Raw genomic sequence first — 16580 nt, forward strand, 5'->3', positions numbered from 1 at the left:
CTTGACGCTCCTTCAGGATGAGTGGGATAATGGGCAGTGCGCATGCGTCGCTCCGCAGGCTAATTTTAGAAGAAAAAAGAAACAAAGATTAATATCATCGATCAATAAACATCGATATTAATCCAATATATCCAAACTGTTCGATTACCGCTCTGTTCTTTCTTTATTCCACATCTGGATCAACATCAGCGGCTTCAGACTGCGGCTGATCCAGAGGGACTGTCAGTCTTTACAGGAAATAAACTATAAACGTCATCATCTGAAATGATTGATCAGTGATCGGTGATCAGTCCTGAACAGCGCAGGTCTGACGACTCGTTTGAACACATCACTGACAAAGGTACTGCACAGGTACCTACAGTTACCTCTTTTCCTTTTCGTGTCACTTTACGTCACAGCGCATCCGCTCTGCCAGAACCACAGAAGAAGAAGCAGCAGCAGGAAGTGCCGGCAGCGTCAGAACAGATTAGCCTGGTTAGCTGCAGGCTAACGCGTTGTGATGTGAGCCTCATCGGCTGAACTGTAAGTTTTTACTTTATCATTGTTTAATGTGCTTTTTACCAACTGACTCTGAGTCTGTTCCGCGGTTATTAACCAGCTGTTATCTGTCAGCGCGCAGCTTAGCCGACTTCCTGTCCGGGTTTAAACGCCGTTAGCAGTTAGCTCAGAGTTTAGCATGGTATTGATCAGTATGATCGATAAACAGCAGGTTCGAGCTGTCAGTGGTTACAGTGGGGCTGTGCTCTGTAGCTGGGCCGATACGGGACCAGATAACTCGAGCGAAAGCCGAGTTAAACCCGGGCTAACAGTTAGCTCGGCAGGTGAGCCGCTGTCACACCTGTACGACCCAAATAAAGAAATAAGTCCGGTGCAGGTGTGACGGAGGATCCTGAGCCTGAGAACACGTTTAAAGGAAAAGCAGAAAAATCGAATGAGTTTGATCCGTTTCACCCTGAAATAAATAAAATCACTTATATTCAAACTTTAACCTGCTCGATATTTTTCATGGGAAATAAAATCCAGAGGTCAGTGAATTCAGGTGTTCACAGGAGAACATGTGAAACATGAACATGTTCAGTTCACTGTGAGCGCGGATGAGAAGCTGTCACTGAACATTCAGCTGAAACTGGTGATCGATTATCGAACAGCTGCTGATCAGATTCTTTGTTGTTGCTCAGTCGCATAGTTTTAACAGGTTGTTTTAACCTGTTTATTAAAAGCACGAGTCCTCCGCTGATGTCCTGCAGAAACTCATCCACAGTTTCCATGGCAGCATGTGATGTCATCAGATGGAGACAGAGAGCACCTGAGGCCTTTACCATGAAGCAGGATGTGTGGTTAGCCACACACACACACACAGACCTGCACATTCCCCACGTGACCAGTTTGACCTGAGCAACTGACAGTGACACCTGCAGATATACCTCACACCTCAGGCTCAGGTCCCGATGGGACCAGTCAGGCTCAGGTTCAGGCTCAGGTCCCGATGGGACCAGTCAGGCTCAGGCTCAGGCCCCGATGGGACCAGTCAGGTTCAGGCTCAGGCCCCGATGGGACCAGTCAGGCTCAGGTTCAGGTTCAGGCTCAGGCCCCGATGGGACCAGTCAGGCTCAGGCTCAGGCCCCGATGGGACCAGTCAGGTTCAGGCTCAGGCCCCGATGGGACCAGTCAGGCTCAGGCTCAGGCTCAGGTTCAGGCTCAGGTCCCGATGGGACCAGTCAGGCTCAGGTTCAGGCTCAGGTCCCGATGGGACCAGTCAGGCTCAGGTTCAGGCTCAGGTCCCGATGGGACCAGTCAGGCTCAGGTTCAGGCCCCGATGGGACCAGTCAGACTCAGGTTCAGGCTCAGGCCCCAATGGGACCAGTCAGGCTCAGGTTCAGGTTCAGGCTCAGGCCCCGATGGGACCAGTCAGGCTGTCAGTGACACGAACACACACCATCCTGCCGCCACACACACTCACTGCAGAGCCAAATGTGACATTGCTCCTGTTTGCTGGATAGAAACTCCAGTGAGCAGCTGTCTGAAATCACTGAGCCTTTTTCAGTGAGACCTCGTCTGTGAGAGGTTTGTAAAGATCCACGTCTGCAGGAGGAACCAATGGGCTCAGAGCTGAGAGCCACAGACAGGAAGGAGAGTGTGGACAGACGGACTGCTGGTTTGAGTCTAAACATGAGATTTGATGACCAGAAGAAAAATCCAGAGCAGCAGCAGCCTGATCTGATCTGAGGTCAGCTCAGGTCAGATCAGGTGCAGCCTGGGGTCGGGATTTATCGGCGACCTCTGCTGTTCTGTTTACAAATATCTAAACCTTGGTAACAAGGAAAAGTTCAGGATGTTGTCATTCTTTCTTCTTTAATTGTCTGAAGAAGATAAATAATCTTGTGTTAGGTGTCTATGCTAAGCCCCACCCCCTGTGTGCAGGTGTGTGACCTGTGTTGACCTTAGCAGGCGTTGCCGGGGGCGATGGCTCTGATTGAAGGCGTAGGGGATGAGGTGACGCTGCTGTTCGGCTCTCTGCTGCTCCTCACAGTGCTGCTGCTCGCCTGGATCTCCACCCGCACCTCTGAGCCCCCAGAACACCTGTTCCCCTCCCCCGCAGGCCCCGCCCCCTCGCTGAGGGCCGGCCCCCCACACCAGGACACACCCCTTACCTCCACCAACACCACCACTTCCTCTTCATCTGCCTCCTCATCCCCCTCCGGCTCTGTGAGTGACAGCTCTCTGACAGAAGCTCCGGCTGCCTCCACCCAGGAGAAGGAAGAGGAGGAGGAGGGGGGAGGGAGGGGGGAGGCCGGAGGAGATGGGGTGAGGAACAGAGGAGGAGGAGGAGAGCCTTCGTCGTCTCAGAGGAACATGGTGGTCAGACTGAAGTTTCTCAACGACACAGAGAGAACAGCTCAGGTCAAACCACAGGACACCATCGGATACATCAAACGGTACGTTACTGCACTGCTGCTACACCCTGCTACACTCTGCTACACCCTGCTACACCTGACAGCAGTACTGCTGTTTCCTCCTCATCCTCACCTGACGACGGAGCCTGGATGTGTCAGAACTGGTTCCAGACTCTGATGTAGTCATCAGAGTTGTGTAGGTCGATGGTGGGAGGAGTCAGAACGTAATGACCACCTGCTGCTGAAGGTCCCAGTGGCACCTGGCGCCAAGGCATCAGCAACAGATCCTTTCATTCGTGGAAGCTGTGAGGTGGAGCTGATGATATTCTATTCCGCTCATTTCTGCCACATTTGACACGTATGTTCATATGATCATAGACCGTCTAATGTGGTCGGGATGTTCTGGCTCCTCTGTGTTGTGCAGTGTAAAGTGCAGTGGATTAAACACACCTGACCTCTGACCTCTCACCTTTCAGGACCTACTTTGCGGGTCAGGAGCAGCAGGTCCGGTTGATCTATCAGGGTCAGCTGCTGCAGGATGATGCTCAGACTCTGGCCTCTCTGAACCTGGTCCATAACTGCGTCCTACACTGTCACATCTCTCAGCACGCTGGGCGGGGGGTGACGGGGGGGCCGCGGCCTGCGGACCAGGTGCAGGTGGCTCTGAATGTGGGCAGTCTGATGGTCCCCCTGCTGGTCCTCATGCTGTCGGTGCTGTGGTACTGTCAGATCCAGTACCGGCAGTTCTTCACCGCCCCGGCCACCGCCTCGCTGGTCGGAGTCACTATCTTCCTCAGCCTGGTGGCCTTCGGAGTTTACCGCCGCTAACCGCTCTCTGATTGGCTGCTGTGGTGATGTCAGTAGCCAGGGGCTGACCTCAGAGGTGACAGGCCGGTCGGGACTTGAACCTGATGGAGGAAACGGATGCTGATAGTTAATGTTTGTATTTGTTTCTGTTGCCATGGAGACACTGAGTGTAAACAAGGACTTTTTTTTTTTTTTTAAATATTGTTTCTGTAGGTTTCTCATCATCGTGCCTCTTTTACTTCATTTCTCAGTTTCTGTTGACTGCCAGACACCAGACCTGTCTGCTCACCTGTCTGTCTGCTCACCTGTCTGTCTGCTCACCTGTCTGTGTGGCCAGGGAGGGAAGTCCTTTGTGTAAATTAGAGCTTTTGAAGAAAGAAAACTTCTATTAAATCATTTATTTATCCCGTGGTGAGTCTGTGTGTCTCTGTAAACAGACAGCAGCAGGATGGAAACAGATCTGTGATCCTTCAGAGACACTTCAGACTCTCAGCTTCATCTTCAGCTCTGTGTCCAGACTCACAGTCTCCGCTCCACTGATCCATGTGCTCCTTTAAGTCTCAGTGCTAACGACTTCATGAGCTTCTTTAGAAATAAAACTGGGAGATAAGAGATGAAATCCAGGCTCTGATTCATGTTTAGGCAGCTTCTGTCCTACACATCTGTCTGAGCGAACTTCAGCAGCTTCATCTCAACCATCAGCCTTCTCTCAGACCCTGTTCCAACAAAGCTGCTCTTTACCTTTAATGATCACTTCCATATTGGATCTGATCGGTTTAATAACAGTCTACGCTCTGCAGGCTTTTAAGGCTGCAGTAATTAAACGGCCATTTAAAAAGTCGACTCTCGCTCCAGATGTTTTTAGCCACATACAGAGCTGTAAACAGCAGCTTCTGACCAGTCTGACCATTGTGTGTTTGAAGTGGAGAGGAGTGTGAGCCGCTTGTTGTGGGTCGGCGGTGAAGATGAACGTACTGATCACACGTATCAACTAAGACCAGGTGATTTATTTTTTAACCAGTAAAGCTCTGTGGGAGGGCGGGGACTGACGCGTCAGTTACACATCAGAGCTAACAAGACAAACCAGTGAGACAAATAATCAGGACTGTCCGGGTGCCGTCTTCAGCCTTGTCTCTCAGTGACAGCTTCCTCTTCATTCATCAGCACTGAAACATAAAGAAGCAGAGGTTAGAAACCCAGGATCTGTCAGAGTGGAGCAGATGGGACAGTTCGTCCTGTGGACCTGTGACCGGAGCGTTGGTTACAGTGGTCACCGCGGTCACCACGGTGACCGGGCTCAGACTAGTTAACATCATTTCTGAGGACTCTGAAATCCAAACAAACATGGCTGCCTCAGGTGACCTGAGCATGATTCAAAGTTCACAAATAAAGTACAAATGATAAACGTCATCATTAGTGTCCTGCTCACACTGGTCTCAGATCAGTGTGACACACCACTTCACCTGGTCTCAGCAGGTTTGTACGTATTATACACCTGAGTCCCACAGTGCTGGAAACTGCAGCAGGTGATGGAGCAGCACCTGTAACGTCTGAAAATCAGCTCCCTGTGCTCACTGTATCACACATGGCAGTGAGGTCAGAGGTCAGAGTGAGGTCGTACCTGTAACTGTGCTGACAGGTGTTCAGGGAGCTCGACACCTGCAGCTTCCAGCAGGATGATGGTTTCAGTCAGAGGGAAGCTGGAGGAAGGTGAAGACTCTTCGTCAGCAGCATCACCGCGCTGACACACCTTCTGCAGACTAAACACACACACACACACAGGTGAGTTTACCTGTCACTGACCAGGTCCAGCAGGTCTCAGGTGAGTTTACCTGTCACTGACTGAGTCCAGCAGGAACTCTGTGTACATGCTTTTCCAGTCATGGATGAGTGACAGCAGCGAGTCTCTGAAGGGTCGCAGGTCGACTTGCAGCCAGCCGTGCAGCACGATGACCTCATCCAGGTGAGCCACCTCTCTGCTCAGTCTGTAGAGCGAATCGATCTGAAACAGAAACACAGAACAGACACTAAAAAACAGCAGGGGGCGCCAACGACGCCCCACAGACCTGAACCGACAGCAGCCAGTTAAACCTGCAGCCGCCAGGTGAGGCCAGGTTGAAACAGATGAACCTGGAGGACCTAATCAACATTTGTCAACAGCAGACACACCCACCCACACAGGTGGATACAAGAACACCTCAGAGCAATAAATATTTAAAACGATCATATAAGATTTCACACAGACAGCTTTCACCTGAAAATCACCTGGATAAAAACACCTGGTCAGGTGTGTCTCACCTCTCTCCGGAAGTCCTTCAGGGTGGGTGGGGTCTTGTCAGCTTCTAGCTCCTCAGGTCCCAACTGTCTGCTGTAGGTGAGGAACTCCTGGAACACCTCCTGTCTGTCACTCTGCCACAGGTGTGAGTACCTGTCCAACCCAGCCCTCAGACGCTCCGCCTCCTCCCTCACCTGTAGCAGACGCTGCATCACTTCTCGTTCCAGTTCAGAGAGCTCTGGACTGTGCTGCAGGCACACGGACAGGTAGGCAGATTTAGCTTGGTCCCTTTATTTCTCAGAAACGTTCCATAAAGTCGGTACGAGGCTCAATGTGTGATGTCACAGTCACCTGGTAGTTGCCGTGACGACCCATAGAGATCCTGGGCTGCAGACTGGCTGCTGTGTGAATGTCACTGATGATCTTCATCAAGAGGTCGTCGCCCACTGACGGTTCAAACACACTTCCTGTTTCCTTCAGCTGCAGAGAGACCGCCAACAACGCACCACTGCAGCTCTGCACGCACACGCACACGCACACGCACACACACACACACACACGCACGCGTTAACTGTGTGTTACTAACCTGATCTGGGCTCTGATGCTTAGCGTGAACAGCTGATGTTAACATGATCAGAGCTGACGCTCTTTTATAAATTACACTAAATATCAACCAATCTGGAGCAGGACCTTTAATGATGTCATCAAACAGAGACAGACAGAGACAGAGACATGTCCCATTTGCTCATATTTCAGCCAGTTCCATGTGAATCTAATCTCCTGTCATCGATCCCTGCAGCGTGTGGAGCTCAGTGCTTCCAGCTGTGTGCAGGTGTGTGCAGGTGTGTAAACCTGTGGGTTCATGCTGTCACACAGGAAGTGCAGTGATCTGCGCAGCAGCTTGAACACCCCGTCCTGGACTTTGTCCTCGATGTGGTCCAGATACCTGATCCAGGACGCAGAAGAATCAGGGACTCTGTACAGAGTCCTGTTCACCTGAGGACACAGCACAGTCACAGTCACACCTGTTCTGCTCCTCCTCCCCCACCTCCCCCACCTCCTCCTCAGGTGTTACCTGTGTTAACCTGAGCAGCTCCTGTCCCTCCTCTCGGATGCGTCCATGGATGTGTTCTGTAGCTCCACCCTCCAGCAGTGAGTCACCTGAGCGCTGCAGCAGGCAAAGCTCCGCCCAGCCCTGCACACACACAGCTACACACTGACGCACACACCTGTGATTTACACTGAGACCAGACTTCAGCCATGACACACGAGGGGAGCGTCTCAGACCTGTCCAACAGGTGGACCTGGACCTGAACACATCTCTGCAACAACATGTTTCTGATGAGGGATGGAAACATGTGAAACACACCCACAGCTCAGCACTGGTCAGAGGTCAGCTGACCCACCTGGATGATGAGTGTCATGGCGTCCATATTGGCTCTGGCCTCACTCACTGACGAGTACAACACCAACACTTTGTCTGTCTGCTGCTGCACAAGCTGCTGCACATCTGAACAAACACACACACACACTCTGGTGTGACTCAGGCTTTAACGTTGTACCAGTCAGTCCCCGCCCTCTCACAGCACCTGTCACACAGGTACCGTGTCAGAGGACGTCAGGTGATGTAACAGGCTGGTCTGAGGCGATCCAGGCTGCTGTACTCTACTGTGTGTGTCATGTGACGTTACCTTCAGAACCCCAGGTTTTCCTCTGCAATGCTGACACCGTCTGGTTCAGGTCCTGCAGCTGGTCCTGGATCAGAGGAAGCTCCACCTGCAGGATGTGACTCAGCACCTGGAGGAGGAGTGCAGGGTCTGTCACAGGAGCTTCACCTGTGCTGGAACTCTTTGTCTGTTTGCTGTGGTGTTTTTATTCTTTTTCTTTTTTTAAATCCTGCTCATTCATCTGTTTAATGCACCTGATGTTTCTGTTACCTGTGTGTCACACTGAACACCTGGATGCTCAGCTTCAGGACCACAACCTGTGTGTGTGTGTGTGTGTGTGTGTATACCTTGTTGTAGCAGGACACCATCTGACTCAGGTTCAGGTAGATTTGAGTGATGTAATCTCTGCGAGCGAAGAGTCGGGCGGCATGGGGGCGGAGCTCCGTACCTCTCTCCCTGCTCACATACCTGAGCTCCCTCAGCACCGCCTCCAGCTGATAACACACACACACACTCTCAGGGTCTGATTATGTAACATACAGCTCCAGAGGTGTGGTTGGGGACACAGGGAGACGACCCAAACGCAGACACCAGGTGGACCGAGGACACACACAAGGCACAGGGCTTCAAAATAAAAGCGGACATGCTAAACCAGGGGTGGGCAAACTGTTCCACAAAGGGCCGGTGTGGCTGCAGGTTTTTGTTCCAACCAATGAAGAGCACACAGTTTGACCAATCAACTGTCTGAAGACTGAGATCAGTTGATTAAATGAGTCCAGTCTGGTGTGCTGCTGCTTGTTTGGAATAAAAACCTGCAGCCACACCGGCCCTTTGTGGAACAGTTTGCCCCCCCTGTGCTAAACCAAACCAGGAACATATCCACAGGTAGCAGGACTTCAAACTAAAACAAGAAATACTGAGTCCTCCGTCCAACACCATCCAGAAGGAGCTCAAGACAGTCACCAAGGAGCTGATGGTAAAACCTGTTTCATTAATTTGAACAAACCTGTGACAGAGCATTAGAGCCACTGACAGGAAGGAAAAAAAGACAAACCTTCAGCCACAGTTGTAAGTTTAAAATTAAAAGATCATATTTTGAAATATTCTAAATATTTCTGAAAATATTTCTCAAAAACGTTCCTCAGCTTTATTTTGGAATTTAAACGCATTTTTTTGACATGACAAAATTCAGCTGCCTGCTCGTCTCACCGCCACCTCTCCAGTGTAATATGGAGGTTAAACCACGGAGAAGTCATGTGATGGTCATAGGACCAGTCAGTCTACATGATTCCATCAGACCTGAATAATTTCCTGGCAGAGGAGCATCCAGGCCCGCCGCTGTTCTGGATCCAAGTATGAACACAATGTAAAGACACAATCACACGACGATTGTGATTCGTTTGTGTGTTTGTGTTGAGTTTCCTGGTTCCTGTTGTGTGTAGTTACACTGAAGATACAAACACAAACACACTCTGACCTTGTGGCTGCTGTTGACTCCCAGTATGCCTCGCTGGTTGATCTGGATCAGAGGTTGTTCCAGGATATAACCACAGTCCGAGTCCAGACGAGAGCTCCAGTCTGATTTCACTCTGTCTCTGAAGTCCTGCAGGAGGTCCACAATATGCTGGAACTTCTGCTGGACCAGCTGGGACTCGCCTGAGTCCACACACCTGAACACAGCACACAGAGAGACCCACATGTCCCCGAGTCAGATCCAAAGTCAAGACGTGTACAGACCCCTGCGGAGTGCTCTGTGGTCTTACAGGTGCTGGAAAGTCCTGTAGCTCCTTAGAGAGTGTTCAGCTCTCAGTCGGAGCTGCTGAGTCCAGCAGAGTCCGGCTGCAGCAGTCGGACTGAACATGCCCAATGTTTTGGATTTCTCTCTCTGACTCCAGAACACCTGCTCAGTCTGATCCAGCTCTGTCAAGACCATCTCCACCAGCCGGATCAGATGAGGATGCAACTGATCCCGGATGAGAGGCCGGTCCAGGACAAACCCGAACATGCTGACCAGCTGAAACACACACCGGATCAGATGTCCTGTCTCTTGCTGCTGTGCCACGTTAGAGGTACAGACTCATACCTTTGCTGCGGAGGACGAGACGCTGCAGTTCCCCAAGGCTCTGCTTAGGACCGACACTAGACGCCTCTCCAGGTCTGACACCGGAACCTGGAACTGATCCAGGTGCAGCTCAAAGCTCTGAGAGGAAGACAAGAAGGAAGAGTCAGACACAGCTCAGTCAAACAGGGAGAAGCTCACACAGCAGCCCACTGTCACCTGGTCATCGGGGTCAGTCGGGTCACAGTTACAGTCAGACAGGACCGTCACGTGACACAAGAAGTCCTGATACACGTCCTGAACCACGTCGGTCCACATCCTGCCTCTGACACCGGACAGAACCACCCGATCCAACTGATACAGCTGCAGGCTGACGGAGAACACCTCCTGCAGAGGAGAGAGGAGAACCACAGGCAGGTGGACTGGGCGCATTAACACTCACACATGTAACACACCACCTAACAACACTACTGTCCAGCTAACTGTGTAAAAAGCCTCCAGCTGATGCAAACGCTGCAGACACAGAGATCATATTACTCCTGTATCAGCTTCTGTTCAGGGCCCGGGCTCCTTCATCTCTCACAGAGCTGATAGAACCACATTATCCCACAGGCTGCTGCGTTCCCAGACTCTCTGACAGCAGAATGTGAGGCCGAGCCTTCAGCGGTCAGGCTCAGCGGTCAGGCTCAGCGGTCAGGCTCAGCGGTCAGGCTCTTCTCCTGTGGAACCAGTCTGGGCTCAGGAAGCAGAGACACTCTCTGATTTTCCATCAGGATTCAAACCTTTTTGTTGTTGTAGTTCCAGGTTTAGTTATTCTGACTAAACTTAGTCTCAGTTATTTCTACAGACTCTGTCACAGCTCAGGATAAAGCCCAGAGCAGGACGGGCTCAGGCAACTGATCCATCCCTTAGTGATGTTGCTATAGGCCGAGGCTGCTGGGAGATTTCCCATGATCCTCTGCACACCTCTCCTCTTCTCTCTCTCTGTCCCTGTCTGCAGGTGTCTCTGTCTGTGGTCCTGGCTCCGTCTCTAACACATGACAGTGTTTAATGTCCCACCCTGCTTCAGATCCATGTTGGACTCATACTGTCCGACCCTGACAGCTGTTTGCTCCTGTGCTCTGTCTCCTATCAGGACTGTAATCAGCTGAGCACAGGATAAACAACGCTGAACTGATGTGACACTCTGCATGTGCGTCATCTTCTCCTTCAGGTTCAGATTCAATTATCAGCAGCCGCTAACAGATAATCCAGTGACCGTGGACATTCACACAGAGACAGAGACAGAGACAAACCCACAACACCTCCTGCACACTTCAACTGTTTGTTGTACTAATGCTTTCCAGTGATACATAATTCAGATCCCTGTGTGTGTGTGTGTGTGTGTGTGTGTGTGTGTGTGTGTGTGTGTACCTGGATGCCCTGCAGACGCTGAAGGAAGCTGTCCAGATGGAAGAAGACCAGGTGTGAAGGAAAGTCCCATCTCTGAGAGACGGTGTCCTGCAGCAGTCACACTGTCAGCTCAGTCTGTCTGTCCTCCAGGATCTACAGTCACTTTTAATGTGTCTCAGAGGAACTGTCTGTCCTCAGCTAACCGAGGACGCTTCTCTAACTGAACGGCTCACGTACAAAACACCAATCATTAGATGTGTGTGTGGTGCCAGTGCATCCTGACTCAGGTATCACTGCTGCCTGAACCTGCAGAGAACATGGGACGTGCTGTACTTTAACCTTTGACCTTTCACAAACTGACCCTACGTTTTCAGCTTACTCTGAGACCTCGTCCTCCAGGACCTGATCCTGACCTGTCCCTGAACAGCAGCTTATCTTTTGAATTCATGTTATAATTCATCTTCATATATTCATGTTTAACTAAAGGTTGATGTAATTCCATGCAACTATAAGTGTAATATCTATGTGCAATAACTCAATTATTAGTGTGCAATATTTACTGTGTACGAAAGTCACTCAACTCAACAACCTCCATCTCACATCTACTTCTGTATGTATGTATATTTTTATTTTTTACAGCAGATATTTTCCTAGTTTAGTATCTTATTAGTTATTCTACAGTTGGAATGTGTTTATTTAATCTTGTTCTGATCATATTGGTCTTACTTATATTTTACTTGTACTTACTGTACTGTACCCCTGCTGTTGCTGAATGCAATTTCCCCACTGAGGGACTAATAAAGGATTTTCTTATCTTCTTATACTACAGTACCCATGAGCCTCAGCAGCAGAACACCAGTCAGCAGGTCTACAGCGTTACCTGGCTCCGGTCCTCCAGCTGAGTCCTGATCCGACTGTACGCCTGTTTGAAGGCCTGCAGAGTCCAGACCACCAGCCTGACGTCATCCAGCACCAGACCAGGGTCTGACAACAGGCCACGCATCACTTCCTGCCCCCGCAGGTACATCCTGCTCTGCAACAACACAAGTTAAGGGAGGGTTTGATGGTGAAAGACACACACACACACACTCACGCACACACACACTCAACGTGTCAGTACCAGGTGTATGAACAGGTTGCAGATCTTCTGCAGCAGAACCACCATCCTGAAGGATTTACAGTAGAACTCAGACCTGATCCACAACAGACGCACCTCCTCCATGACAGACGCCATGTTGTCCCGCAGCTGCCAATCACAGAGTTCAGACAAAGTCTGTGTCACACAAACAGCTGAAGGAGCTTCACACCAGGACAGGACCAGTACTCTGAAAGTCCACCAAGAGTTCCCCCAAACAATCAAACGGTCTCCGAGGGTCACATGGTAACACACATGTAAACGGGGGGATTGTTTGGTCTGTTGAAAATGAGGAAGACGTCCCACAGTCCAACCTGACGTCTTCACAAGCAGAACGTCCACAGAACGTCCAACCTGACGTTCTGTCCAAGCAACAGTTTAAAACACACAAAGATTCACTGTGACAGAGAAACTGTTCACATCAGAGAAGCTGAAACCATCAAATGTTTGAAAGAAGAAGAAGAGTCAAAGGTTCAATCAATTCTAACAGTGCTGTGTCCTGACGGACGGACGGACAGACAGAGACAGACTGACAGACTGACAGACAGACACAGACTGACTGACAGACTGACAGAGACTGACTGACAGACAGACAGACTGACTGACAGACTGACAGAGACTGACAGAGACAGACAGACTGACTGACTGACAGACAGAGACAGACAGAGACAGACAGAGACAGACAGAGACAGACAGACAGACAGACAGACAGACTGACTGACTGACTGACAGACAGAGACAGACAGACAGACAGACAGACAGACAGACTGACTGACTGACTGACAGACAGAGACAGACAGACAGACAGACAGACAGACAGACTGACGCAGCTGTAGATGGAAATCCGACTCTCAGGCAGCAGACGCAGTGAGCTATGGAAACATCTGATTAGCTTGGCTGCTGCAGCAGTCGCCTGTTTGTCTTATCATTTGTAGCTGAGGTGAGTTGCAGGTACCTGCTGGTACTCCATCTGTTCCACCTCCTCCAGCTTTTTCTCCAGAGGACTCAGATTCAGGGTCACATCCTCCGCCTCCTTCACACCTAAGAAAGGACATCAGGTGTGTTTCAGGCTGCAGGTAATAAGTGTTGTAATTCAACATGTTCTTACACATGTGATGTCCACCTTCCTGGACGTCTCTGTAGATGTCTCTCAGTGTGGACCAGTAGACACTCTCTGCCTTCTGAGCGATGGACGCCACCTGCTGAGCTCTGCTGCTCATCAGCTGAACACATAAGAGAAAGCACAGGGTTCAGTTTCTGGGCCTGCGGCTCGGCCAGTGTTCCTGCAGCCTGTGTTCATCACACGGAACCCTGCACAGAAAACTTGGGCTCCGTTCATGTTAATGTGGATTCATTTAGAATCTGCCTGCCCTAAGAACTGAAGGACTTTTGTGTTCTGGTCCAACAACAGCTAATCACAGATCTGAAATCAATGATGAACGACAAACTTCATGGGACTGAACAGGATTCAGACCTGCTGCTGGATGAAGAGCAGGTTCTTCAGTCGGTTCTTCCAGAAATGGAACTCCTCTGAAGGAAGTGGCTTTGCTCCATCCAGAACAGCCTGAGACGAGTCCCGCCGCAGGAATTCTGACACAAGCTCCGCCCACTCTATTATGGTCCAATCACAGGCGTGGAGCAGCTTCATGTCTGACACGTTCCTGTAAGAGGGGAGCAGCTGTGAGCCCGTCAGCACAAACAGCTTGAGCTGTCACTCACTCCCATTGACCACCATTATAAACTTCACTGTAAGCAAAACCTGTACGACATCAAAACCCTTTTATCTGAATTATCCTGGATTGTGGGTTTAATTCTCTTCTAAACTGTATAAGAAATACTTTCAATTATCCGGCTATTTGTATAGGAATGTACTTACTTTTATGATCAATCTATTTATTTAAGTCTTCGTTTTAAATATTCTAAGTTATTTCTTGTTCCTACACATTTCTTCAGCGTTACCCTGCTAACTTGTGCCACTGAGCCATGTTTTCTGTTTCTTCGTAGATTCTTGTTCTTCAGAAAAAGAAGAAAAAAAGGTTTGTTAACTTCCGGCTAAAACAAGAGGTTGTTTGTCCCAGACAGACGACACAGCCTGGGGCCGTTCTCCTGCCCACCTACCCTCCCACAGCGTCGCTGTGCAGACCGTCGGGATAAGGTAAGAAGGTGCATCCTTCTATCTGAGCCTTCATCACCAGCGCCTCATTCTTCTGCCGCTCCATGAACCTCAGAGTCTCGTCAGCCACACCTGCCACCCACCTGCTGCTGCTCTCCAGGTTACTAAGCAACGGGCAGGTCACCTGAAGAGAGACAGGTGTCAGGTACAGCCTGAATGAAGACGTGGCCCTCTGTGAAGAACTTATCTAAAGTGAACATACCTGGCTTTCATGTTTCTGTTAGCTTTAGCATAGTCCTATCTCCTGCTACTATAACCATCAACCTTAGTGTGGCTGTGACCATTAGCCGTTACTTTCTGCTTAGCCTACTCAAGTTAATATTAGCTTCAGCTTACCTAAGTTAGCTTTAGCTTACTTAGCCTTAATGTTACATAATTTTAGTTTTAAGTTACCCTTTGATCAAGTTTAGTCTTATTTTATCCTTTCCTCTGCTCCACACTGGATCGGCCATAACCTTCAGTTGGTCTTAGCTCACCATTATCCTTCAGTCATAACCCTAATTACTCGGAGGCTACATTTATCCGTAAGTCGTTTAACTTCATTTAGCCACAACTTGCAGTTAGCTTTAACATTAGCCTTAGCCATAGCTAACCGTTAGCTTAATATTAGCTTTATCGTAACCTAACGTTAGCCAAGCTAACCGTTAGCTTTAGCCTTACCGTACCTTCTCAGTGACGCAGATTAGAAAGTTCAGGACATCGTCGGTTTCTTGAAAGATTAAAACCGGTCCGGAGTTTTCTGCAGTCGCGGCTTCTAGGCCCGTTTTAGACACGCAGATGATTTTACTTTGGATATTCTGGGGGAAGGCGGTGCTGAGGGACAGACCGAGGTCCGGGTCCTGATAGACGAACAGGTGACAGGTATCGCGAGCGGTAAAGAAACGGTTGAAGATCACCTGGTTCCCCTCGTCCGATACAAACTCCCGCCATCTCTCCTCCTCCAGCCTCAAACTGGTCCCGGTGAAGCTCCGGACAGGATCCATCTTTGTCTTTGTTGCTGTTTTCCTCTGTTTGCCTCTGGAAACCCCACAGAGTAACCCAGAGAGCGAACTACCTGCCGCGGCCAAACCGCCCAAACACCGAGGAAACCGTAAAAGGTCGACGGTTGAATTTTAGGAACGGTCACGTGCTGCCTTCAGGGTCTCTTTTCCGGTCGTACTTTCTAGACTTCAGTGCACGCGAAAGATTTTGATGATAAATCTTGCAGGTTCACTGTCACACAGTGTCTCTGAGGACAGAGTCAAACATGGACAAACATGAAATCAACAGTCTTCACCATGACAGAAACACAGATGCTGGTTTAACCACACGGTGCTATAGAAACACGTTCCCTCATCTGGTGTTTGTTTTCTCTCTCAGGTTCATCTGCGCTCTGAGCTGTGGAGTCTGGATCTGTGGGCCACCCACTGCCCCACGATTACTCTCATTAATTATCCTATTCCTGTGAGCATCACTCTGAGTGAAGCGTGCGTGTGCGAACAGAATGACTTCCTATTTATCCTGAATTTCTGTGAAAGAAGAAGAAGAAGAAGAATGGCCTTTATTGTCACTGAACAATGTCCAACAAAATTACAGTGGCACTTCCCTCTAGAATAGAATAGAATAGAATAGAATATACTTTATTGATCCCTTTGGGAGGTCCCTTGGGGAAATTTGGGAAGGTGCTTATGAGTTATAAATACAAAAAAATAAAATATATATATAAAGATAAAAAGATGAAGTAGAAAGATCAAAGAAGGCGACTCTGAGTATGTTCATGTGTACATGAAGAATGGCAGCGTGACCTTTGTCCCATAGTGCACAGTGGTGTATGTAGCACATATGAGTTCAAGTTTGTTTTTTTATTGCATATTATGATCATGTAGCAGCCTGATGGCGCTGAGGCCAGAGCACCTGCCCGAAGGCAGCAGCTGGAACAGGTGAGAGGCAGGGCGGCGGCGGCTGCTGTAAATATCCATCGTTATATGATGTAAACCAGGTGTAACAGAGTATTAACATTACAGTCGTCTGAGCCAGGTGAGCTGTCAGTACAGATCTGTGAAGTCAGAACATGTTGCCATGGTTACAGACTTCAGTGAAAACCGATTGATAATCTGAACTGATTTAAAGTGCAGATGAAAAAATCCGTTTCCTCAGCAGGTTCGGCTTCAGCCTCAGCTCGCTGTGATTGGCTGCTCG

General features: G+C 49.5%; 2 protein-coding genes across 4 annotated transcripts; one reads left to right on the forward strand and one right to left on the reverse strand.

Annotated features, from left to right (window-relative positions):
• Positions 1-358: 358 nt before the first annotated feature.
• On the forward strand, positions 359-4108 carry tmub1 (transmembrane and ubiquitin-like domain containing 1). 3 transcript variants are annotated; one of them, XM_041054410.1, is made up of 3 exons: positions 359-522; positions 2446-2936; positions 3371-4108. In XM_041054410.1, exons 2-3 carry the CDS (start codon positions 2464-2466, stop codon positions 3720-3722), a joined length of 825 nt encoding a protein of 274 aa, XP_040910344.1. In that variant the 5' UTR covers positions 359-522; positions 2446-2463; the 3' UTR covers positions 3723-4108. The 3 variants fall into 3 exon arrangements, with proteins under 3 accessions (XP_040910344.1, XP_040910345.1, XP_040910343.1); XM_041054411.1 differs by having other exon boundaries at positions 360-522; positions 2449-2936; XM_041054409.1 differs by having other exon boundaries at positions 373-522; positions 2422-2936.
• Positions 4109-4694: 586 nt separating this feature from the next.
• LOC121192646 (dynein heavy chain 17, axonemal-like) lies at positions 4695-15539 on the reverse strand. The gene is made up of 23 exons (XM_041054408.1): positions 15068-15539; positions 14348-14526; positions 14189-14242; positions 13704-13890; positions 13353-13452; positions 13185-13270; positions 12215-12340; positions 11975-12127; positions 11116-11202; positions 9922-10089; positions 9727-9843; positions 9407-9657; positions 9121-9313; positions 7991-8137; positions 7668-7773; positions 7383-7486; positions 7052-7171; positions 6829-6972; positions 6328-6492; positions 6000-6224; positions 5534-5703; positions 5323-5461; positions 4695-4867 (listed from the first exon to the last, which is right to left on the reverse strand). The coding sequence occupies exons 1-23, from the start codon at positions 15383-15385 to the stop codon at positions 4862-4864; spliced, it is 3345 nt and encodes a 1114-aa protein (XP_040910342.1). The 5' UTR covers positions 15386-15539; the 3' UTR covers positions 4695-4861.
• Positions 15540-16580: the final 1041 nt, after the last annotated feature.

This window comes from Toxotes jaculatrix, chromosome 14 (genome assembly GCF_017976425.1).
Source record: "Toxotes jaculatrix isolate fToxJac2 chromosome 14, fToxJac2.pri, whole genome shotgun sequence".
Taxonomy (NCBI): Eukaryota; Metazoa; Chordata; class Actinopteri; family Toxotidae; genus Toxotes; species Toxotes jaculatrix.

Excerpts from the sequence above, each read along its gene's own strand:
- tmub1 (XM_041054410.1), top strand. The coding sequence starts at position 2,464 with ATGGCTCTGATTGAAGGCGTAGGGGATGAGGTGACGCTGCTGTTCGGC. Across the intron at positions 2,937-3,370 it reads ACCATCGGATACATCAAACG|GACCTACTTTGCGGGTCAGG; the intron begins GTACGTTACTGC and ends CTCACCTTTCAG.
- LOC121192646 (XM_041054408.1), bottom strand. The coding sequence starts at position 15,385 with ATGGATCCTGTCCGGAGCTTCACCGGGACCAGTTTGAGGCTGGAGGAG. Across the intron at positions 9,314-9,406 it reads TACAGGACTTTCCAGCACCT|GTGTGTGGACTCAGGCGAGT; the intron begins GTAAGACCACAG and ends TGCTGTGTTCAG. Across the intron at positions 8,138-9,120 it reads GAGTCAACAGCAGCCACAAG|CTGGAGGCGGTGCTGAGGGA; the intron begins GTCAGAGTGTGT and ends GTGTGTTATCAG.